The following is a 26,764-nucleotide window of genomic DNA, read 5'->3' as shown; positions in this document are numbered from 1 at the left end:
TTTGCCACTTTACAAATTCAGAGAGCATTCTACCATAGCTGCCAATATTTAAAGTTAATTTCCAGGGAAACTTGTCTGCTGAAAAATATCAAGGTGCAAGTTAAGAAATGGGTAGTAAAAAGTAAATATGTGGTGGCTGATGTATAATGTATAGTAATGCTAGAGCTATTTGGGGTATATTTAAAATATTTATTAGACATGGGCAATAAATGTGTAAAAATAAAATAAAACAACGGAAGCAAAATAAATAAAATCAATACATTTTCAATACAACACATTCAAGTCTAAACATATGATGCATTCAGTATATCAGACATAGGGTAATAGGGTCTTGTGACGTATGCTTGTGACTTATGCAGTGCTGGTTATATTGTAGCGGAATGTCGCTTTTTATGCTTTGAGTAAATAGACACTTGCGCTGTTGATCACATTGACTGTAGTTGTTAGTTAAAATGCATAGTCCTTTATTTTATTTTGGGTAGTAATTAGATTTTTCACTCATTGATGTAAGACTTTGGTCTTTATTAATATAAATGTGCTATTGTTATGAATGAATGGTTCAGGATTTAAAACACTGTAATTCAGGGAAATGGCCAGATCCATTATTTGTGTTGCAATTCCTTAAATGGGTTGTAGTCTATTTACATTCAGCAATGTGTGGCTTTGGTGCTCATAAGGTGTTATCAGTAAGAATGTGTATCGGTTGTAATATGTTTCTCTCAAACACAGTTTTATGGGAAATCGGGCACGTGAAGAGTTAACACTATTGTCTTTTTTTTTTTTCCTGGCAGTGACAATGTAAGGTACAAAAGAGATCCGGGTTTCAATGGATAGTTTTAGTTATAGGGCTAAAATGGTAGCCACTTATGTACACTTTTGTGGTTCAAAGTCTGCTGTTGAAGGTGCACCTACGTAAATAACTCATAGTTCTGTCTACGTGACCTGCTGGTGAAGGTGCACCTAAGTACATAACTCATAGTTCTGTCTACGGGACCTGCTGGTGAAGGTGCACCTACGTACATAACGCATAGTTCTGTCTATATGAACTGCTGGTGAAGGTGCACCTACGTACATAACGCATAGTTCTGTCTATGTGAACTGCTGGTGAAGGTGCACCTATGTACATAACTCATAGTTCTGTCTACGTGACCTGCTGGTGAAGGTGCACCAACGTACATAACGCATAGTTCTGTCTACATGACCTGCTGTTGAAGGTGCACTAACGTACATAACTAATAGTTCTGTCTACGTGACCTGCTGGTGAAGGTGCACCAACGTACATAACTCATAGTTCTGTCTACATGACCTGCTGGTGAAGGTGCACCTATGTACATAACTCATAGTTCTGTCTATATGACCTGCTGGTGAAGGTGCACCTATGTACATAACTCATAGTTCTGTCTACATGACCTGCTGGTGAAGGTGCACCTACGTACATAACTCATAGTTCTGTCTATGTGAACTGCTGGTGAAGGTGCACCAACGTACATAGCTCATAGTTCTGTCTATGTGAACTGCTGGTGAAGGTGCACCAACGTACATAACTCATAGTTCTGTCTACGTGAACTGCTGATGAAGGTGCACCTACGTACATAACTCATAGTTCTGTCTATGTAAACTGCTGGTGAAGGTGCACCTATGTACATAACTCATAGTTCTGTCTACATGACCTGCTGTTGAAGGTGCACTAACGTACATAACTAATAGTTCTGTCTACGTGACCTGCTGGTGAAGGTGCACCAACGTACATAACGCATTGTTCTGTCTACATGACCTGCTGGTGAAGGTGCACCTATGTACATAACTCATAGTTCTGTCTATGTGAACTGCTGGTGAAGGTGCACCTATGTACATAACTCATAGTTCTGTCTATGTGAACTGCTGGTGAAGGTGCACCAACGTACATAGCTCATAGTTCTGTCTATATGAACTGCTGGTGAAGGTGCACCTACGTACATAACGCATAGTTCTGTCTATGTGAACTGCTGGTGAAGGTGCACCTATGTACATAACTCATAGTTCTGTCTACATGACCTGCTGTTGAAGGTGCACCAACGTACATAACTAATAGTTCTGTCTACGTGACCTGCTGGTGAAGGTGCACCAACGTACATAACGCATTGTTCTGTCTACATGACCTGCTGGTGAAGGTGCACCTATGTACATAACTCATAGTTCTGTCTATGTGACCTGCTGGTGAAGGTGCACCTATGTACATAACTCATAGTTCTGTCTACATGACCTGCTGGTGAAGGTGCACCTATGTACATAACTCATAGTTCTGTCTATGTGACCTGCTGGTGAAGGTGCACCTACGTACATAACGCATAGTTCTGTCTACGTGAACTGCTGGTGAAGGTGCACCAACGTACATAGCTCATAGTTCTGTCTACGTGACCTGCTGGTGAAGGTGCACCTACGCACATAACTCATAGTTCTGTCTACGTGACCTGCTGGTGAAGGTGCACCAACGTACATAGCTCATAGTTCTGTCTACGTGAACTGCTGGTGAAGGTGCACCTACGCACATAACTCATAGTTCTGTCTACATGACCTGCTGTTGAAGGTGCACTAACGTACATAACTCATAGTTCTGTCTACGTGAACTGCTGGTGAAGGTGCACCAACGTACATAACTCATAGTTCTGTCTACGTGAACTGCTAGCCCCATCATGAAATGTTTACTGAACTAATACCATTTTTAGCATGCTAAACACTCTTTTATAAATATGAACTATAAATCATGTAAAATAAGAGGAGATAATGAGAATTGCATCCAATGTATAGGATAAGAGGGATTGTACTATATGGTTGGACAATATTGAAAAATAGGGATATTTCCAGGAACAAATCTTTAAAATCTTTGACTGTGCTGGTAAATTAGGGGATAGCTATGTTCTAGTAATTTCTAACTGTAATATTGCGTTGCCATTAAATGTAATTATAAAAATATCAAAAGCGTTAACTACTGCAGGCCAATCATTATTAATTGTTAACACACAAGCTTGGTTTGATGTGAGGAGGACCCATCTAACTTGACCACAAATTTGAATAGGAAATGAAAAAACCTGACGGTGATATAAGGCTGCAGAGTTCTTTGCCTGGTAATTTAAACTTCTAGTTACCTGACCATTCTGAGGTCACATAGTTCTATGGTGACATCACAATGCACAGAATGCTGGTGACCTATATATAGAGAGGACACAAATCACTGTTCAGCAGGGAGTGAGGGGATCATGTCCTTGTACCAGGTCTACTTGTGTTGCAATGTTACTATCCTTACATTTCATGGAGCTAATGGAGTAACCGTGAGTGAAAGTTATTTTATCTAATTTCATGTAGTAGTGAATTTAAATTTAAATTATTTCAATTTACTTAATACAATTTCAGGATTTATAATAGTTATTTGTAAAAGTGAGATGAAGTGACCATCAGGGGCTGTATGGCAGACTTTAGCCTTGGGGGCAAGCACACAACACTGGCCCATAAGAAGGGACCCATTCTTAAATAGTGTTTTTTTGGTACAATATATTTTTATAAATATAAAACAGGCTATTTTATTGTTGCTTAACCCAGCAGTACTTTATTACTATAAATGATAAACCTTAAATAATGAAAATAAATAATGCAACAAGAAACTAACTATAATGGGATCTATCCATCCATCCATCCATAGCAAGAGATTATATAATATTGTTCTGTTACACAGAACCCAGGGGCTGATTTATCAAAGTGAAAGTGCTTTAAATAACTGATGTTTTTGCCAACAAAAGGCTTGTTTTTTCTTCAACCTATATACTAATATATAGCTCCAGTTAAGAAAACCTATTTAACAAGATTTGAAGCAGTACTGTCTTCTCTGTTAGAGCCATAATCAGATGTTCCCAGAACAGAAGCATTAAAATAAATCTCTTTTCTTGGAATAACTCATTTATCTAATGTAGTACTATTTACATTAGTATTATTAGTTAAAGAAATGTATTGTTAATTACACAAATACCACCGTCGCTAGCCAGCATCATACTGCTTCTTCCACTTGAACCACTATTTCAAATCCTCTGCTACTGGCTCAAGATTAGCTCAAGCAAAAGATTATTAATCTATAGAAATCTTGAATTTTTTTCAACAATAAAAATGAAAATTATTATATTAAAAAGCATACACTTACCAGAATAAAAGTGATTGTAATTTCTTTCTTTCACTCACAGTTTTTCTTTCTCTGTTCTTGTTACTTGTTGCTGTGCTTCCTCGATCTTCTCCTGTGTGTCTGAGGATCCCAGTAATGGCTGTACGACCGCGTCACTCACACAGTCATTTGTTGCTGCAGGTCTCCCATAGTCTAGGGAAGAAGCCCTGTAGTAGCACTGTCATCGAAACGGTGCAGGCAGCGTATGCAGGCCTCACATAGGCGGCCGTCACATACTACTCAATGCAAGCACAAGCTGTAGAACCATTATTCTATCAATGGATGATGCTGCTGTATCTTGTAGTATGCCTTGCAGCTGCCTATGTGTGACCTGCATATGTTGCCTGTACCGTGTTCGTCGCTGGACCACCAGGCCACCCAAAATGGACTTTGGATGTCCGGGCCGGGGGGCATATGTCCCCCAGCCCAGCCTGCCGTTGCCATCAATAGACGTGTCTACAGCAGTATGTGCCGACTGCTAAGCCTGTATTAAGTGTATCATATGTAAAGATTCACCTCTGTTGGAAAATATATTTAAATGCTGCAAACTATTGTTTATACCTGTTTTGAGAAAATATTTATTTAAAGCACCACAGTATTCCTTGTAAAATAGACTGTATGGTTTAGATTTGCATTTTGATGCCTACACTCTCATTCTCCCAAGTTGCCCTGTGTTATAGACTTCATTGAAGCTTCAGTCTGACAAACTGAGTTGCTTAAAACTTATTTATTCTACAAAGCTAAACTAAAATCATAAAAAAAAATAGACAAATATATTACATGTGAAGGAAACATTTACAATTATGTGTAACAATAAATAACATTATGGCTCATTTTGGAACCACAAGAATTACAAACCTGCAATATTTGTTAATGTGCGCTTATCTGCCTAGCGCATTTCAAGTAGCACACCCACGTAATGATCTCTGCAAACACCCCTGTAAAATCAATCTGCATGGAAAAGGAGCTTGATGGTAACAGTATAAATGCTGCATTAATGTCCAACCTACTTCCTCTTCAGCACCACTCCCTTCATTAGTTTAAACTTTCACATTTTTTTCCCAAACTACTTTTTAGCCTAATTCATGTTTTACATCTATCATGAGAGTCGAAGTGACTGTTCCTACAAGTGTGGACTTGTGCCCATTTGAGTGCTGGCACTTGTAATGCCACAAGTGGGCACTGTAAATGGTGCCCACATCAAGAAATAATAAGTGTTGTCCCCATTTGAAATAAATTATTATCGACCCTGTTAGCAATCAGATAGTATTTCCCCATAAAATAAAACAATATTGCCCCCTTAATATAATGTTAAAATCAGTGGTTGAAGTGGCATACGGCCACTTCTTCTACTGCCTTCTTTGTTAAACTATAACAATCCATTCAGTTACGTTCCTATTACATTTTCCATACCACCACTTCTAAATTTCCACATTACATAGGCCCCCTTATATTTATCATTCATAAATTAATGTTGCCCCCAATAGATGCCCTTATTTGCCCCCTTAATCAATAAATAACGATTGCCCACATAATTAAGTATTTTGTGCCTCCCCCTATGTTCTGAATGAGCAGATAGGACAAAGTGTGCCGTTTGAGCTATCTCACCTCTCACAATCACTTTTTTCCCTAAGGTTTTCTTTTGGCGTTGTTCCAGCAGTCTGTCAAACTGCAGCTTGATACATTTTAAGCTTTGCATCCTTACCATGTCTAATGTAGCAATTTGAAAACCCGCGATTTTTGAGCAGTTTGGCCTCTAGTAAACAGAAGAAAATCCAAGCTTGCAGCAATACACTTAAATAAACAATTGGTATAAATATTGTTGCAGCTGCTGAATTAGAGTCAGTTGATGCACATTGTTCTATAATTTCATTGCTGGAGCGCCGTTTTTTAGAAGGTATATTGTTCATTTTTAATTTTCATTTGTGGCCTCTAGTAAAACTGGAAATCGACCATAAATTCACAGAAAAAACTTCGATTTCACAAAATTTCCCCCCCCTAATCTCCAACACCAAAAATGAATTGTGCAAAGTTGTCAATGTCCCTCTTCACACATTATCTTATAAAGCATCTTAAGTTGGTTCAAAATTAAGGCTCAATCACACACCAAAAACATGTTGAGCTAGGAACACCCCCATATCTGTGCAACTCCTCACCCAATGCAAACTTTTGCACTGCCATCTTCTCTGTAAAAGTTGACACTTGACAACTCACAATAACATTTGCACTGCAGGATTGCACTTTTACACTGTTGTAATTTACTGTTATAAGTGAATTTATAGGCACTAATTGTTTGTTTAACCTGCATTCCTGTATGTACACAATAATTAGGCTCCTCCTACTTCAGTTTTCTAATGTACTACATTGAGAAATGTATACTGGAATCAATGAATACATGCGTAGCAGTGTAACTGATTTGTTTGCTTTATGTTGCATAACAGGAGTAATCATCTCAAGTGCTTATGTAACATCTGGATAATGTGCATGGTAAGATTTACTTGTGGAGTTTATTGAAGAAGAATATGTGCTTTTAAGCACATATAACTCATTTTCTAATGAATGAAAGAGGAAATATTGTTTTTGCATAACTGGAGTGATTGCTATCTCTGCTAATAGCCAACAATCATGCTGAGATACTTCCTGCCTTAATATATTTGACATTGTAAAAAGATTTTTCCCTCATGATATTTCCTTGCTTATTTATGCCTAGCTCAGGAGAATGTGTGTGTTCGACACAGTTTTATGTTATCACTTTTTGCTTGTGCTCATGTCTGTCATACTGTCTTTCTTTTCTGCTACAGTTTGGCAAATTTTTGGAGGCCACAGTTGAAGTTATGTCCAAGTTATGTCGTTGGCGACTATTACGCACCATGCGCCTTAGCAGTCGTTGACCCCACTCTGTGGTTTTACGTGGTCTTCTGTTTCGTGGCTGAGTTCCTCTTGTTCCTAATCGCTTCCTAAACCACTTTCTGATAATATCACTTACAGCTGACCATGGAATATCCAGCAGGGACTGCGCTTGAAGTCACTGAGCTCATCAGAACCACCAATTTTTTTCAAATGGAGACTGCATGGCTAGGTGCTTGGTTTTATACACCTCTAGCAACGGGTCTGTTTGAAACACCTCAATTCAATAATTAACAGGTGTGGCCAAATACTTTTGTCCATATAGTGTATGTTACAAATGCAATTACAATGAAGCATTATTTAAACTTGAATAACATAGCTAATACAAAAGGAACAATATCCCATCATACAAAAATTTACAAAAAATTAAATAATTTATCTTTACTACAACACACTCAGAAAATCTTAATCTATTGGCAAGCAACTAATCCGATCTCAATAAGCGCCTATGATCACTCGCAAATCTTATCTGCAACTACGTCCCAGCCTGAATCTGTTCGCAGTTGCCTGAACACGCCCCTTACTGTACAATGCCTATTGTAGAACATCTCTTTCCTCCCCAGTCACGCCTCTTCAGGCGTAATGAGTCATAAGTGCCAAAAAGTTGCATGTCACAGTTGTGTATGTTCATTCTGAGCATGTGCAAAGATACACTATGTACCGATGACATCATCACTAAGCTGCCTGTAACCTTGTTGCATCTGATGTTGGGTAAATTGTGCACACCTGCAGTAACACAAAATGAAGATAGAAGTGGGAGAGAACAGGTCAGCCAATCACAAGAATGCATCGTAGTGTCTGCTACCCATAGCAACCAGACTAAACAATGTTACTCTACAAAAGACCAGGGATTGCTGGATAATATAAATTGAAGCTTACAGGTACTATATTGTGTTGGAAACATGTATGTTCGGATCTGATATTTATGATGGAAACCACTTGTTTTAAAATAGAATTATCTTTCTGACATCTGGTTGGCAATATCAACATACTTCCCAATATTGGCCTGCAGCAATTCAAAATAATCAGTGCACTTCACTGCAGGGGGCACACAAAGGGAGTGGTTGTTCCAGCCAGATTATAGTTAAACCTTGTGAGGGTATGTCAGAGCTTCAGAAGGGCTAGTCAGACCGGGAGCCCACTTCCTTGAAAACATCCTTGATATGCCGTGCACACTTAAGTAGGGAGGTATGTACCAATATGTGTAGTACAGGTATCTACCTTATTATAATGCGGTGTTCAAACTGAGTAGTTTGGTATGTAAATGAAATGTATTGTAATACACTCTCTGGTATCCAATGTGTCTTTTAATTAATCATGTTCGTTTCTATGTTTGTGCAGTGGATGCGATTGTGGAGTTTGACTACAAGGCTCAGCATGATGACGAGCTGACTATAGGTGCTGGTGACATCATCACCAAAATCAAAAAAGAAGATGGCGGTTGGTGGGAAGGAGAGCTGAAAGGAAGGAGAGGTCTGTTCCCTGACAACTTCGTAAGAGTGAGTACTCACTGTGCTTATTTATTCGACTACACAGCTGTGGATGGATTCAGTGACTTAACAAATTGTTATCGGCAGCACTAGCTAATGATTTAGTACCCCCAGCCCCTGAGCCCCTCTCTCTTCCACTTATCAGCATTGCATCAGGCAATTTCTGCTTAAGTGCTTTAGAGACAACCTCAATGAAGAAGTTAGGAAGACTTTTTACACTTTTCCCTAGTAACTACATACAAATCATCCCCATTTTCATTTCCGAGAACACTATTTACACGCCAAATATTTGAGTAACTGCTTTTCACTTTCTCAGTAAGGTTTGCTCTAGTCCTCAACATGCAGAAACCCCTGCCCTACACTGATGAACCCCACAGAAATGGTCAGCTGGCTGTAGATGGGATCATGTATTGGCATTTGCCCTGGTCATAATCATAATACCTAACGGGTAAAACACTGATTGAAAGGATTGATAACTCCTGTATTGGAGAGGCTTATTTTGTATGTATGTTATAATGTTTTAATTGTCCTATATATTCAATATGGTTTCTGTATTTATTTGCAATTCCTTAGCAAAGTGCATTTTGTAACTGCATATGTTGTTCTATGGGGTTACAGGGGGGAGGGGAATGGTGTAGGGGCTTGGACTCAACTGTTATTTATTTTGTCCTTAATTTAAATGATCTCTTCTGATGATCAGCATAGAGTAAAAATATTTTTATTTATATGTTAAATCGGTCATTAAGTCACATTGCATATATATATAACCCATGCTTGTCGACTTTCAAAGCCTCACCCGGCTCTACCCCCTGCTATGAAATGACAAAATTTACAGAATTGCATAGCAGGGGTCGGGGCTTGATGACACAAAATAGCATCATTAAGCCCCGCCTCCACCACAATCCCGGAGGATGCTTACTCTTCCTGGAGACTGGGTAGACTCCCGAAATTTAGGAGCCTCCCGGAAATTCCAGGAGAGTAGGCAAGTATGACATAACTTAGGACCAATATAGGAACAAAATAGAGAAACAAGTGTTTAAAAATATAAAGAGCATGTAAGAGCCATTTGTGGGGTATTTTGAGAAATCTCGGGCATAAAATGGGAATGCGAGGAGAGAATCAAAATTGGAGGGAAATTAGAGAGTATTGATGTGGGTTTTTTTTTCTCATTTAGTAAATTCAACACAGCTATTCACACATCAATGTCAGCGCTTGCCTATACATCTGCTTATGACATGCAAAGCCACAGGTCTGTTGCACGTCTGCAGATAAGAGTAAAGTTTTGTAATGTTAGATTTGTCCACCTCCCTCATTAATAACTAATATTAGGAATTATTAGGATTTTCATTTTTAATGTTATATTTTAAGTTCATCACATTTCCATCCTAATTTTGTATAAAACAGCCAGAAATTACAAAAACTCAACGATTAATCAATATACTATCTCTCAAGGAGTAAAGTTTAGCTATATTGTATTTAAGTGGGCATAGGAGTAAGAGGCTGTAATTAGGAGGCTAAATGACACATCCAGGTACAGATGGAGTAGTGTATTGTGCAAGGAATGACCAAAGTCTGTGTTCTCTGATTTGTTTAGCTGTGAATAGTTCTGGTTAATCGAGCTAATTAAAAAAATGAAAGGAAAACGCATTGTGTGCTGTTATGAGCCTTTCACTGCAGAGACCTGTACTCCACCTGTAGATGTGACTGAAAAGTGTCATAGAATGAATATGTAGTGGAGACCATGGTCCCTGTGGAAGGTTCACGTAAACAACCATTCTTCTCATTTTCTGTGCTCTAATTTACATTTTATTAAAAAAAAGATGAATTTTGTAAAGCTACTACAAATGTCAGTTATATTACTTCATCTTCCCTTGCATCTATTCCCTTCTAAGCCCTAAGCAGTGTCGGACTGGCCTGCCGGGGAGCCGGGGTATCCCCCGGGAGGCCCTGTTGCCTGATAACCCCGCCCTCTTTGTTGGTGAGGCAGAGCAGAGAATTACCGAGTTGCGGTCAGTCTACATATGAAACGGAGACTGTCAAACTAATCCCTGCCTACAGCCAGCACGTGAGAACACTTCCTGCTCCTGAGACAGAGAGAGACAGAAATGCTTCACAGTGACACAGATCTCAGATTACTCCTTCTGCTGTAGTTGCAGGCGTCCTGTAGTCATAAAGTTGCCATCCTAACTGCAGTGTGAGTCCGTGTAATCAGTAAGTAATAAATCGTGCAAACTTCTCTAGAGCTCTCCACTGTGTGACCTCGGAGGGAGGGAGATAAATTAGAATGGCTTCATTGCAATATACGTCTTCAGTGCCTCTATAAAAGGATCCTATTGCAGCTGACCAATGAATGGATTCCTAATAAACTAGTAACCAAATTCACTGTTTATATCATGTTCCATGTTTATTTGTTTTCAATCAATTGTGGGACTCTATTCCCTATAGAAGCATATCTTAATCAGAATAAAACACATTCAGACAGTTAGGTCCTTATAGGATTGCATCTGCTATATGCTTTAATATTAATGTTTTGCTTTTGTCCTTTGTAGTGGCATTGGATTATTATTGAGTGTACATTTTGTGGGTAGATCATTTTTTAGAGTCCTGTTTTTATTTGCCAGTGTCTAGAGTGTAATTAGATTTATGTAATATTTTAAATGTGCATATATTTTTATGCTAATAATTTTGTGGTCTCCATAGTGCTTCATGGATATATTAATTTTTAGTCTATACCCTTATATTGTGGTTTTCATATGATGAATGGTTGATCTCTAGTACTGTAGTATAGCATTTGTTTTCTGTGTACACTATGAGGGGAGAGAACACTAACCACAAAGAATGGACAGCACACAAATAGCTGATGATGATGATTGATTGTATTCAATTCATCCCTCCCCTTTCCCTGTCTCCCCTGTTTCACACAGTGCCCTCCATGCTGCATTTGCTCCCCTTCACTTACTTTCCTATTGACTTCTTTCTTCTCTTCTGTCTTTTCCTTCGCGGCTCCTCACTGCAAATGTCCTCTTTTTCTTTATGGACCATACTAAGGTGCTATACGTTGTCCTCCATGGCCTGACCCCATCCCCTTTAATGACTGACCACAACCCCTCTTACAGTTGGCCACACCCCATTGTAGTGGGCCCCTACCGCTGCATTTCCCCCGGTGGGCCCTTCATGTCCCAGTCCGACACTGGCCCTAAGTACAGCTACAGCTGCAGAACACAACTTAAGTCTTGGTTTTTTTTTTGTTTAGTACATTTGTGGTTTCACACCTGCGCGCCTGCTTTTTTCTCAGCCTATAGAACGTGTAAAAAGGGGTAGTCAAAGAACCAATGTTGTTTCAGCTTAAAATATAGGAGATTTGTACACCATCATTTTTCTTAAATCAATCAGTCTGGGTTGATAAAAGTGATTATTAATTCCTTATTTGAATGATTGAGGCCCATTAAGTAACTCCAGGATCATTCCTGGGTTACTTTAACAAATGTTTTTAAACAAAGCTCAGCGTGTATGCGATCACAGAACAATCATTACATTATTGAGTATGTGTACCTATATTCTCCACATATCCAGATGGATTGCAATGATCCTGTCTGGTCACATTGTATTGTTTGTGGCCATCATAAGGAAGATGTGCGATCATTGTAATCTGCTGGAATTACCATTGAAGACCAGAAATGCGAATTGTTGGCTGTCTGGCTCCTGTAGTTATTTACAATTTATTAACAGAATGTAAAAACATAACTCACTTCAAAACTCATTATACTTAGATCTTTCATACCAAAGTTGGGTAATCAGGGGAAATGCATGATTCCTAGAGGGGGTTTTGCAAACAGGGTGTGACCAACTAATGGAAGGGGTGTGTCTAACATGGCCTAGTCTCTCTCAGCCCCATACACCCCTATTTATTGCATTGGACTCACCGTTGGTCCTGCCCTACACTGCAGAGCAGCATGACAGGAGAAATACTGTAAATGGTCTCTGCCTTCTAATTACATTACTCCTCCATATAATACCCACTATACCCTCTTCATCCATATTACAGCCAGATCCACTTGTATCAAATTGTAAAAGATTGCCACCTGTCATTGCCAGCCTCATTATCTCTTGCTATGTATCACTACCATCCTCATTGCCCCCTCTACTGTCTCATTGCCATACTCATTGCCACCTCTCCTGCCTCATTGCCATCCACATTGCCATTACTTAAAGCTGACTGATGAAAGTGGGTATCTTAATCCACATGAACAAAATGATACCGAGCCTGTTTACAGCTTAGAATCCTCATTGTGCTTACACAACTTATCTCACGCTAGTTTACTCCTGCACAGTCCAAAATAAGCTATATAATAATATTGTACTGTACAAATATGTTACTGGTTAAGTCAAAGCTTTTCAAAACCTTTTGGGGTCTTCTGGAAATTCTTGCAGTGTATTATATTAAATTAGCCATGTTGCTGTCGTGTACGTCTTTCATCACTAAAGCTAGGTACACACTACAGAAATTTCGACCAACTTTTTATGCCGAGCGATTTTACATGCGATCGATGGTCCGATCGCTCGGTCCATGGACTGCATACACACTAGCCTTGTTTAGGACGATAAAGGGAAGAGCGGACGTCCCTTTAGCGATTTTTTTACAGCCATGTTGTCGTGAGCAATGACTGTAATTTCGTACTCACTGTTGTGGATCGGTCGGAAGTTTATACACACTACACAGCGGAAACGAGATTGGAACGAAAATATTAAACGGTACGACCAACCAAATGAGGCGATAATCGTCCATTTGGGCAGACTTTCGACCATCGTGTCACTGCACACACTGACCCGACTTTGAGCCGATTATTGGACGAAAACAGTGCAGTGTGTACCCAGCTTTAGTGTGAGGGCAAGCCTTTCAGAAATACACCAGAGACTAGTATGAGACAGACTGGGATTGATAACAGTGATGTGCTTCACTTTTACACTATAGTGCAGTACATAAACACTGGTGTAGATTAGGTAGTTCGTTAAAATTAACAGATATCCTGAACAGATAATACTTCTGCAATACAATGTCTGTTTCTCACGTGACATCAGTGAAGCTTGGAATAGTGTTGTCGTAATCTATGTACTATATTGTCTACAAAAGGAGTGTTGCTAGATGTTGTTACTACGGACATCAGGCTAAATTCCCCAGCACATATATTTTCACAAATTTCTCTGGTTTCAATCACTTGCATTAAGTTTGTCATAGTGCTAGATTACTGGTCCACTTAATATTATGTTTTTACCATTTGAGTTTAAGTTTTTCAAATAAAGTAACAACAACACTCTTGTAATATAGGCAATATGGGTGTAGCAGTAAGAGTTTGAGCTGTGTAATGGACTGGCATTACAGTAAATATATGGCAAGTAAGACAAGAGATGGGGAATGAATCAGGGATTAAATTTGGGCAGCACGGTGGCTTAGTGCAGTGGTTCCCAAACTGTGCGCCTAGGCTCTCTGGGTGCCTTGGAGATCTCACAGGGGTGCCTCGGCCTGGGCCCGTGGTAAGCAAGGCGGAGGACTACTTGGTAATTATTTTGGCTTAGGGGTGCCTTGAAAAAAATTTTGGAGACCCTAAGGGTGCCTTGAACTGAAAAAGTTTGGAATCCACTGGGTTAATAGTTAGCCCTTCTGCCTCACAGCGCTGGGGTCATGAGTTCAATTCCCAACCATGGCCTTATTTGTGTGGAGTTTGTATGTTCTCCCTATGTTTGCCTGGGTTTCCTCCAGGTGCTTCGGTTTCCTCCCTTACTCCAAAACATACTAGTAGACTAATTGGCTGCTATTAAATTGACCCTAGTCTCTCTGTGTCTGTGTGCCTGTATGTTAGGGAATTTAGACTGTAAGCTCCAATGGGGCAGGGACTGATGGGAGTGAGTTCTCTGTACAGCGCTGCTGAATTAGTGGCACTATATAAATAAATGATGAGGAAGTAAAGGAATGAATACATTTATGCGGGTCTCTAAGAAGTAGGGAAGGCTCAAGGCCCTACAAATTGCATCAAGTAAAGCTACTCCAATTCAAATTGATAACTTTTGCTCAATTGTTCGAAACGTATTCTTTCCATGTATTTAATCCAGTTCACCCTACTATTGAGCATGACAAGACGAGGTAGGGATGGTGTTTCTTCCATTTGGTTGCTTGAGTCGATCTGACTGCAGTGTAAATATATGTATGTGTTGTGGTGCATTGTCAGACAATTGAGCTTCAAGAAGAAAGATACCCGGCGGAAAATGTATTGAAGTGCAGATTTTTCAAGTCGCTGATATTCGGTAACTTTGCAGGGGAAATTTAAAACAGCAATGGCTTTAAAGGAAATTTTGCCTTTAAAGCCATTGCCGTTTTAAATTTCTCCTGCTAAGCCGCCAAATATTGTCCTGGTCTTTCAATAGTTGTGGGTATGCATACAGCTTCCAAGAGTTTGGATAGACAGGATGTTGTAATCTGAAGGGTGCTGAACAGACCTCATGGGTAATGTAGTGCAGATCTTTGAGCTCAGGATAGATCTTCTCCTCGATGTGAATGACATAACATATTTGGGTCTCACTCTTACCCGATCCATAAGAGAAAGATGCTGGCATACTGAACAGTCTCCTCCCAACACAAGCAAGATCAATACTGATATCTTCAAGACTGAGAGCGATCTCACATGCTTATTATTAGGGACTATGTACTTAATTGCACGTGAGGAATATAGTACAAAGTGGTGTATACAAACGATTCAACAATTCATAATGATGGTAAATAATCCAGAACTGTGTTATTATTTATGGCTGTATCCCATTGACGTTTGCTTTTGACCGTTACATCAACAATAACTTCCATATTGTACTTTTTCAAAATCTCCTTTATTATTACCATAATTGTGTAGTTCACATGTTTTATGTTATTTGCACAAAAGGAAATACATTTGATTTACATTGAAAAAGAAATGTAGTTAATTAGTAACCGATGTGAAGTGATTTATATACTTCATTTTGTATTAGTTTGAATACCATCAATATTTATGGAGTGACATTGTTCCACGCATATGTTATCCTAAAACAGGAACAACAAAAATGCTTTTGCATGAGCAAGCAGAACTTCGCTCTGGAGTATTACATTTGTATTTTTGTTTTCCATGCTGTAATAATTATGTCTTGTTGCAGAGAGGAACCAGTGGGGCACATAGCTCTCTCATAACATTCTTTTTTACATAGAACATTTATGTAGCTGACGATGGTCCTATGTGTGCTACTAATTACTTACAATGTTATAAGCTTACTCAAGTGAAGGACTTGATATTCCATCATCAATGCCTCTGTTAAGGTATTGAGAAGGCCTGTAACCTTGAATTAATAATTTTTGGCCAGCATGCTCACTGTTCATCAGGCACTACTTTGGCTGAAGCATTTCAGAAGCCAGAAATGTTATTGGCTTTCCAATGTCCTATGGGTACCCAATGTCCTAAATTTGCTTTGCACAGACAGAGCAACAAGGTGCGTGCCAGGTTAGGCTAATACTCTGGATCATGCCACATGAATGCTATGCTGGTTTGGGTGGTCAGATGATCGTGGCCAGGAGGTGGCATATTCAAACCTGCAGAGTATATAAAGCTCACTAGTGCAGCTGTGTCAAAGCAACAGATATTCCTACCCAGACTGACTCCATGATATGCTGTATTGCTGCTGACCTTGGCTTCCCTTGTGACTCCTTCTTGGATAGAGCTTCTGCCTATTAACCCCTCGTGTACCAGTCCTTGCTTGTTTTGACCACTGTCTCTCGGATCCTGATTTTGTTCTGCACTATTGCCTGTGCACCAGATCCTGGCCTGTTATTGGACTTCCCCTCTGCATACTGATATTGTACCTCGCTACCGCCAGTGTACCAGTCCTCAGCTAGCTGACCTTCTTTAGGAATTCCCTTTCTCTCCGCTGTATTACGCCTAGTGGATGATCAGAGGGCCGCGACCTGCGTGTTCCCGGTCGCAAATGTCCATCCTGTTTTGCGGCAGTTATTGGTGAAGACCGGGGGACCTGTTAGACTCTGCTCCTCTGTTTGGTCAGTGCTAAACCAGGCTAACACATGTATCCATCTATTCCTGAGACAATTATTACTGCCCAATTCCCAATACCCGGTGCAAACTGTTGCATCCCTGCAGATGAAACCACCTTGGCCCACAAATCCGTGCACTTTTCAATAAAATCAGGTGCAGTTAATAAATGACAGTTGTGAGAAGTTACTATGTTACTATGTTACTATGTTACTATGTAACTTTGTTACTATGTTACTATTTATTGTATTTATAAAAACATAACACATATTTCTATGTACTGTATTTGCAATTTGTATACTATTGTAATGCTGTATTCTTAAACTAGCTAAAATGATTTTCTTTTTACTTATAAACAGGCTTATCAGTTATCTAAATGAAGCATAAGATGATGTATACACTGATACTGTATGCCTGTGGGGGTGTTTTATAATAAAACATATTTATTTCCCACATATATTACAATTTTTAGTAAATGTAGATCATATCGACAGTTTTTAGCTTGAAATTTGAATTCTAATGCATGATATTTGAATTCTAAAACAGGCTTTATACAGTTAAAGTTTATTTTTGCTCTCTTTTGATGGAAAGTCTTGTTGAATTGTGTTATAGTAAAAAAAAAAAAAAAAAGGGTTGATTCAGAACATGACATATTGTGGTAAAGATGAGAGAAGATACTATCTTAATGTTTCAATGTAATGAGTTAATTAAAGCTGTCAAGTTTACACAGAGCGGGATAAACACCTGAGCACGTGCCGTGTGCTGAGTGCAGGAAGCCAGTCACTGTTTACTTCCTGTGTTCTGCTTCTATCAATATATATATATAGTACATACACAAAGCCCAATGCTGACACGATGTGTTACCGCTTGTGAGGCAGTGTTTTATTGCTGGGAGAATGTTGACCTATAGCAGCTTTGCGTGACTCATTACCTGGCAATGAGGTCTTTTTTCCTAAAGAAGCTTTTTACTAGTGCACATATCTCGCTAATAGCCAGGTAATTCACCACTCAGGTTTCCTAGTGCTTGGTAATATTTCAGGCTGACACCTAATCACACAAACTATAGAGAAACAGCAAACAGGATTTTTTTATTTTTATGAGTTTGCTTGGGGCTGAGGGTTATAACAAAAACAGTGCTGTAATACATAGCATCAGATCACCTGCCAGCGCAACCCTCCCTTCTTTCCAACAAAATGTGGAAGTAACCCACCCCCCTCCATAGAACTGTCTCTCAGCACTGGGGTCATCATGAGATCGAGCCCCGACCATGGCCTTATCTCATACATGCCAACTCTCCCGGAATGTTTGGGAAACTCCTGAATTCCAGGTAGGTCTCCCGGAATCCCAGGAGGGCTGGCAGTTCTCCAGCATCTGCCCACTTTAGATCCAGCATGGAGGGGTGTAAGGGTGGAGGGGGTGGAGCTTAGCAAATCGCTACATTTTTGCCCTGCCCCCAGTGATGTAATGTTTGCTTTGTGTCTTTTTACTACTGTACTGTAAAAAGTCACAAAACAGGCATTACGTCACTGGGGCGGAGCCAAAATAACATGATCTGTGAAGCCACGCTCCCTTCCACCCTCCCCCCAAACCTCTATTCAGTGATCTCCCGGAGGGAGCCAGGCAAAAGTAGGCAAGTATGCCTTTTTTATGTGGAGTTTTTATATACTCCCCGTGTTTGTGTGGGTTTCCTCCGGGTGCTCCGGTTTCCTCCGACACTCCAAAAACATACTGGTAGGTTAATCGGCTGCTAGCAAATTAAATCTAGTATGTGTGTGTATGTTAGGGAATTTAGACTGTAAGCTCCAATGGGGCAGGGACTGATGTTAAGGACAAATATTCTCTGTACAGTGTTCTCTGTACAGTGCTGCGAATTGGTGGCACTATATAAATAAATGGTGATGGTGATGAGGTATTTGGATTCTGTGATGAATAATGTATACAGTTATAGAAGTAATTATAACAAGAAAACAGGAGGGGGGGGGGTTGCTCTTTTTCATGCTTATATTGCATTTTTTGTTTGTTTTTTATTTATTACTTCTCAAACAAAAAACAACAACCAAGAACAAATACACTTCCACACAATCTTATATACACTTATCTTTGAATTAACAAGTGGGTGTAACAGAAGTGTAACTGGAAAAATATAATATATTTATTTTGTATTGAGACAGGGAGAAAAAAGAGGGTACTAGGGAGGTTTGAAGGTTTGTGCTTAGATGTTTTATCTCAGGAAAGTTAGGGGACACCAGGGCTGTCATATTCTGTATTTGTGGTACATGTTATTTTTTACATATGTGTGCAGTATTCATTGTCATACAGCTGACTCGTGCTATGAGTGAACTTTCAGCTTTTATAGTTATTCTCTTTTCATGTTGCACCAGTGTAATGTGAGAGCTCCTATACGGGTCTGTTTATTAAAGGGAGAAAAGCCCATCTTTGGCAAATATGAGTGTTTTCACTAGAGATGCTCGGGCTCGGTTTTCTGAAAACCGAACTCACCCAAACTTAGGGGATCCGAGTAGGCTAGCGAGCCAACTCTGTACTTTAGTGCGTCCTCGGATATGAATCGAGGCAAAACGTCATTGTTGGGTTGTTGGATTCCATAAGTACCTCCATCCCCAGGAGATCCAGCGCCATTGCTCACACAGAAACAGGGGTAGCAGTGTTCTTGTGACTCTCCAGTGCCATCGCTCAGTGCCATTGCTCATACAGAAACAGGGGTAACAGTGTTCTTGTTACTTGACAAAAATTGACTGGAAATTAATGTTATTGAGGTTAATAATAAAGTAGAAACAAAAAAGGGCCAAATTGTGTGATTTTAGCAAAAAAAAAAAAAAAAAAGGGATTTTAGAAACAAATAGGGATCTAAAACCATAACCAAAACACGAGAGGGCGGTTTTGCCAAAACCAAAACACAAAGTTAATCCAGATCCAAAGCCAAAACCAACAGGGGTCAGTGAACGTCTCTTGTTTTCACCAAAGATACGGCTTCTCCTTATCTACCAATTACTACTATTCTATTTATTTATTTTTCTAGTCAGGGCTTCCAACTCCACTGTGCATTCATGAGCCGGGTCACACATGTGCAGATGCACCAACACTCAATCACTCATCTGCTCCAGCCATATTTTATTAGTAAATTGCCGCAATAACAGATTTTCTATCACTGTGATAAGCGGAAAATGAAAATCTTTGTTTTTGCTTCATAACAATAAATAGGGGCCATAGACCATACTTGCTAACTTCTGAGATCTCCTCTTCGGGAGGAGAGATCTCGCTGCCATGTCCTGGGGGAGTGGTCACAGGAATCACGCCATTAGGTTCCGTTCCAACATGAAGCATCACCATTTTCATCCTAATACAGCAGGGGGCGGGACCATGATGACGTAATTTGCTGTGAATCGCATTGCTAAGCCCCACCCCCACCCACTTCACTAACAAAGCGGGCAGGATGCGAAAGGTTACCCTGCTCTTCCAGGAGTCCGGAAGAACTCCTAGAAATTCAGTAGTCTCCTGGACTTTCCGGGAGAGTAGGCTATTATGCCATAGACTTATATATGCATTCATTTAATTTACTATTATTACATCATTATCCATAAGTAATCAAACTGATTCTTTGCATATAGTATATTTACTAAACTTGCTTCAAGGTATCACTATACAGTACATCAACGCATACGATCCAGTCAGCAATTGGCTTTGATTTGACTTGTGCAAGTGAAGCTGGTCATACACTCTGTGATCCAGTCAGCAATAGCCGGCCTGATATATCAGTGTTTGTCAGTGGTTGTCAACCCAGCTGAATGTAATCGGATTATTATAAACATTTACAAGTCCCAGCTAAGCCCCAAAAATCATGTTTGCTTTGGCCCTGAAACGGAATGATCAGGTCTGTTATCTGATACTGGTCTTCCAGCCAAGCGGTAGGGCCAGTCAGTGTATGGCCAGAATTAGACCATGAAAGCCAATGTCTGACTAGGTGCTGTGGTTTTAATTAGGGATGAGCGCACTCGGATTTATGAAATCCGAGCCCACCCGAACGTTGCGGATCCGAGTCGGATCCGAGACAGATCCGGGTATTGGCGCCAAATTCAAATGTGAAACTGAGGCTCTGACTCATAATCCCGTTGTCGGATCTCGCGATACTCGGATCCTATAAATTCCCCGCTAGTCGCCGCCATCTTCACTCGGGCATTGATCAGGGTAGAGGGAGGGTGTGTTAGGTGGTCCTCTGTGCTGTTTAGTTCTGTGCTGTGCTGTGCTGTGCTGTGTTCTGCAGTATCAGTCCAGTGGTGCTGTGTGCTGTGCTCTGTCCTTCTGAGGTCAGTGGTGCTGCTGGGTACTGTGCTGTGTCCTGTTCAGTCCAGTGGTGCTGTGTCCTGTGCTCTGTGCTTCTAAGGGCATAGTTATTTCCCCAATATTCCCCTGTGTTTAAAAAAATAAAAAAAAGTTTTTTTAAAAAATACCAAAAACTACTTTAATTTTTTTTAATTACCACAAAATTTGCACAACCAATCCTGCAGTATAAGCCCATTGGTACTGCAATATTACCAAGTTCACACATTCAGCAGTATAAGTCCATTGGTACTGCAATATTACCAAGTTCACACATTCTGCAGTATCAGTCCAGTGGTGCTGTGTCCTGTGCTCTGTCCTGCTGAGTTCCGTAGTGCTGCTGGGTCCTGTGCCGTGTCCTGTTCAGTCCAGTGGTGCTGTGTCCTGTGCTCTGTGCTTCTAAGGGCATAGTTATTTCCCCACTATTCCCAAGTTTTTTAAAAATAAAAAAAAAGTAAAAAAAAATAAAAAATTTAAAAAAAAAAAAAATATATAATAATTATAACCAAATTTGCAAAACCAATCCAGCAGTATAAGTCCATTGGTACTGCAATATTACCAAGTTCACACATTCTGCAGTATCTTGTGCTACATATAATGGAGACCAAAAATTTGGAGGATAAAGTAGGGAAAGATCAAGACCCACTTCCTCCTAATGCTGAAGCTGCTGCCACTAGTCATGACATAGACGATGAAATGCCATCAACGTCATCTTCCAAGCTCGATGCCCAATCTCGTAGTACCGGGCATGTAAAATCCAAAAAGCCCAAGTTAAGAAAAAGTAGCAAAAAGAGAAACTTAAAATCATCTGAGGAGAAACGTAAAGTTGCCAATATGCCATTTACGACACGGAGTGGCAAGGAACGGCTTAGGCCCTGGCCCGTGTTCATGACTAGTGGTTCAGCTTCACCCACGGATCTTAGCCCTCCTCCTCCTCCCCCCCCCTACAAAAAATTGAAGAGAGTTATGCTGTCAGCAACAAAACAGCAAACAACTCTGCCTTCTAAAGAGAAATTATCACAAATCCACAAGGCGAGTCCAAGGATGTTGGTGGTTGTCAAGCCTGACCTTCCCATCACTGTACGGGAAGAGGTGGCTCGGGAGGAGGCTATTGATGATGTAGCTGGCGCTGTGGAGGAACTTGATGATGAGGATGGTGATGTGGTTATTGTAAATGAGGCACCAGGGGGGGAAACAGCTGATGTCCATGGGATGAAAAAGCCCATCGTCATGCCTGGTCAGAAGACCAAAAAATGCACCTCTTCGGTCTGGAGTTATTTTTATCCAAATCCAGACAACCAATGTATGGCCATATGTAGCTTATGTAAAGCTCAAATAAGCAGGGGTAAGGATCTTGCCCACCTAGGAACATCCTCCCTTATACGTCACCTGAATAACCTTCATAGTTCAGTGGTTAGTTCAGGAACTGGGGCTAGGACCCTCATCGGTACAGGGACACCTAAATCCCGTGGTCCAGTTGGATACACACCAGCAACACCCTCCTCGTCAACTTCCTCCACAATCTCCATCAGATTCAGTCCTGCAGCCCAAGTCAGCAGCCAGACTGAGTCCTCCTCAATACGGGATTCATCCGAGGAATCCTGCAGCGGTACGCCTACTACTGCCACTGCTGCTGTTGCTGCTGTTAGTCGGTCATCTTCCCAGAGGGGAAGTCGTAAGACCGCTAAGTCTTTCACAAAACAATTGACCGTCCAACAGTCGTTTGCCATGACCACAAAATACGATAGTAGTCACCCTATTGCAAAGCGTATAACTGCGGCTGTAACTGCAATGTTGGTGTTAGACGTGCGCCCGGTGTCCGCCATCAGTGGAGTGGGATTTAGAGGGTTGATGGAGGTATTGTGTCCCCGGTACCAAATCCCCTCGAGATTCCACTTCACTAGGCAGGCGATACCAAAAATGTACAGAGAAGTACGATCAAGTGTCCTCAGTGCTCTTAAAAATGCGGTTGTACCCACTGTCCACTTAACCACAGACATGTGGACAAGTGGTTCTGGGCAAACGAAGGACTATATGACTGTGACAGCCCACTGGGTAGATGCATCCCCTTCCGCAGCAACAGCAACAGCTGCATCAGTAGCAGCATCTACAAAATGGCTGCTCATGCAAAGGCAGGCAACATTGTGTATTACAGGCTTTAATAAGAGGCACAACGCTGACAACATATTAGAGAAAATGAGGGAAATTATCTCCCAGTGGCTTACCCCACTTAGACTCTCATGGGGATTTGTGGTGTCAGACAATGCCAGTAACATTGTGCGGGCATTAAATATGGGCAATTTCCAGCACGTCCCATGTTTTGCCCACACCATTAATTTGGTGGTGCAGCATTACCTCAAGAGTGACAGGGGTGTGCAGGAGATGCTTGCGGTGGCGCGCAAAATTGCTGGACACTTTCGGCATTCAGCCAGTGCCTACCGCAGACTAGAGGCACATCAAAAAAGCATGAACCTGCCCTGCCATCACCTCAAACAAGAGGTTGTGACGCGCTGGAACTCCACCCTCTATATGCTGCAGAGGATGGAGGAGCAGCAAAAGGCCATTCAGGCCTACACAGCCACCTACGACATAGGCAAAGGAGTGGGGATGCGCCTCAGTCAAGCGCAGTGGAGACTGATTTCCGTGTTGTGCAAGGTTCTGCAGCCATTTGAACTTGCCACACGAGAAGTCAGTTCCGACACTGCCAGCTTGAGTCAGGTCATTCCCCTGATCAGGCTGTTGCAGAAGCAGCTGGAGAAAGTGAGGGAGGAGCTGGTAAGCCATTGCGATTACACCAAGCATGTAGCTCTTGTGGATGTAGCCCTTCGTACGCTTTGCCAGGATCCGAGGGTGGTCACTCTTTTAAAGTCAGAGGAATACATTCTGGCCACCGTGCTCGATCCTCGGTTTAAAGCGTATGTTGTGTCTCTGTTTCCGGCGGACACAAGTCTACAGCGGTGCAAAGACCTGCTGGTCAGGAGATTGTCCTCTGAAGAGGACCGTGACATGCCAACAGCTCCACCCTCATTTTCTTCCACATCTATGGCTGCGAGGAAAAAGCTCAGTTTTCCCAAAAGAGGCACTGGCGGGGATGCTGATAACATCTGGTCCGGACTGAAGGACCTGCCAACCATTGCAGACATGTCTACTCTCGCTGCATTGGATGCTGTCACAATAGAAAAAATTGTGGATGATTACTTTGCTGACACCATCCAAGTAGACATGTCAGACAGTCCATATTGTTACTGGCAGGAAAAAAAGGCAGTTTGGAAGCCCCTGTACAAACTGGCTCTATTTTACCTGAGTTGTCCCCCCTCCAGTGTGTACTCGGAAAGAGTTTTTAGTGCAGCGGGGAACCTGGTCAGTGAGCGGCGAAGGAGGTTGCTTCCTCACAACGTTGAAAAAATGATGTTTATAAAAATGAATAATCAATTCCTCAATGAAGTACAGCACTGCCCTCCAGATACTACAGAGGGACCTGTGGTTGTGGAGTCCAGCGGGGACGAATTGATAATGTGTGATGAGGAGGAAGTACACACTGTAGGGGGAGAGGAATCAGAGGTTGAGGATGAGGACGACATCTTGCCTCAGTATAGCCTGTTTAGTCTGTACAGGGAGAGATGAATAGCTTTTTTGGTGTGGGGGCCCAAACAAACCAATCATTTCAGCCAAAGTTGTTTGGTAGGCCCTGTCGCTGAAATGATTGGTTTGTTAAAGTGTGCATGTCCTATTTAAACAACATAAGGGTGGGTGTGAGGGCCCAAGGACAATTCCATCTTGGACCTTTTTTTTTTTGCATTATATGACCAATCAACAGTCGTTTGCCATGTTCAAAAAGTAAAACCAAATTTAAAAAAATACAAGAAATTAAACCAAAAGTAAAATGCCGTGTCATAATTTAAAACAAGAGGTATTGACGTGCTCTAAAACTACTGTATTGTTGTTTATATTTTATAAACACTACACTTGAAAGCTTGAGTCTTTCAATAAAAAAGTAACTGTCCATTGCACGAATATTTGCAACAGGGACAATTTTAGGGTTAAGAAAGTCAACTAATAACACTTCGACGCTGTCTGTCTTTATAAACACTACACTTGGAAGTTGGAGGAGGTATTGTGGCCCCGGCACCAAATTTACTACCGGGGCCACTCCACTGTGCAGTCCATATTTAGGTGTATCAGATATTAAACAACGGTGACAGTTGATGCCCAATTTTTTAATTATATTGTGGCCTCGGTACCAAATTGTGTACCGGGGCCACCACACTACGCAGTCCAGATACTTGTTTGGTGGAATTCAGACCAGTTGAGGGTTTTATTATTATATTGTGTGGACCACTCTATCTATACCACACTACAACTCTATACCACTCTATTTCATACTTTAATTCTATTTCATACTTTAATTCTATTTCATACTTTAATTCTATTTCATACTTTAATTCTATTTCATACTTTAATTCTATGACTAATTACCATAAAGAGGAACAAAATAAACCAATTTTACCAAAAGTATAATATGACTTAGACTTACAAACACCACACTTGAAAGATCGTGCCTTTTAAATGAAAAAGTCAGTCTTCATTGCACGACTATGTGCAACAGGGACAGTTTTTTGGGTTTACAAAGTCAACGAATAACACTTCGACCCTGTCTGTCTTTAACATACTTGATGGGATCTCAATGACGAATTGTCTGTACCATGTTTGGAGGAGGTATTGTGGCCCCGGTACCAAATTGGGTACCGGGGCCACTCCACTATGCAGTCCAGATAGAGGTGTATCAGATATTAAACAACGTTGACTGTTGATGCCCAGTTTTTTAATTATATTGTGGCCCCGGTACCAAATTGTGTACCGGGACCACCACACTACGCAGTCCATACCCTTTTTTGGTGGAATTCTGACACGTGGAGGGTTTTTTAATTATATTGTGGCCTCGGTACCAAATTGTGTACCGGGGCCACCACACTACGCAGTCAAGATAGATAGATGCGTATCATAGATAAAGTTCATTCAGTGGTGTGGGGCAAATTGAAAAATATTCAAAATGCACTGACATTATCAAAAACAAGAGGTTGTCACACGCTAAAACTCCAACATGTATATGATGGAGAGGATGGAGGAGCAGCCGTATGTGTAGTGTAATGCAGACCTGTTGACGGTTTTTTATATATTTTATTGTGGTGCCCAGTGCCCACTCCTCTAGGCAGTCAAGGTACATTTATTGGTGCGAATCATAAAAGTTCAGGGTTTTTAATATATCTTGTGGTGACCCACTCCTATACGCAGTCCAGGTACATTTATTGGTGCGAATCATAAAAGTTCAGGGTTTTTAATATATATTGTGGTGACCCACTCCTCTAGGCAGTCCAGGTACATTTATTGGTGCGATTCATAAAAGTTCAGGGTTTTTAATATATTGTGGTGACCCACTCCTCTACGCAGTCCAGGTACATTTATTGGTGCGATTCATAAAAGTTCAGGGTTTTTAAGATATATTGTGGTGACCCACTCCTCTACGCAGTCCAGGTACATTTATTGGTGCGATTCATAAAAGTTCAGGGTTTTTAATATATCTTGTGGTGACCCACTCCTCTACGCAGTCCAGGTACATTTATTGGTGCGAATCATAAAAGTTCAGGGTTTTTAATATATCTTGTGGTGACCCACTCCTATACGCAGTCCAGGTACATTTATTGGTGCGATTCATAAAAGTTCAGGGTTTTTAATAGATATTGTGGTGACCCACTCCTCTACGCAGTCCAGGTACATTTATTGGTGCG

The 26,764-nt window shown here is 40.8% G+C and overlaps 1 protein-coding gene across 1 annotated transcript in view; it reads left to right on the top strand.

The window, feature by feature from the left end:
• Window positions 1–26,764, top strand: part of SH3KBP1 (SH3 domain containing kinase binding protein 1) — a 316,533-nt gene that overhangs the window by 50,445 nt on the left and 239,324 nt on the right. The window contains exon 2 of the mRNA XM_075196540.1: window positions 8,435–8,592. Within this exon, the coding sequence (XP_075052641.1) occupies window positions 8,435–8,592 (158 nt within the window). The remainder of the gene's footprint in view (window positions 1–8,434; window positions 8,593–26,764) is intronic.

This window comes from Mixophyes fleayi, chromosome 2 (assembly GCF_038048845.1).
Source record: "Mixophyes fleayi isolate aMixFle1 chromosome 2, aMixFle1.hap1, whole genome shotgun sequence".
Lineage (NCBI taxonomy): Eukaryota > Metazoa > Chordata > Amphibia > Anura > Limnodynastidae > Mixophyes > Mixophyes fleayi.
The sequence above is the reverse complement of the archived record's forward strand: the minus strand, read 5'-3'. Positions and strand labels throughout refer to the sequence as shown.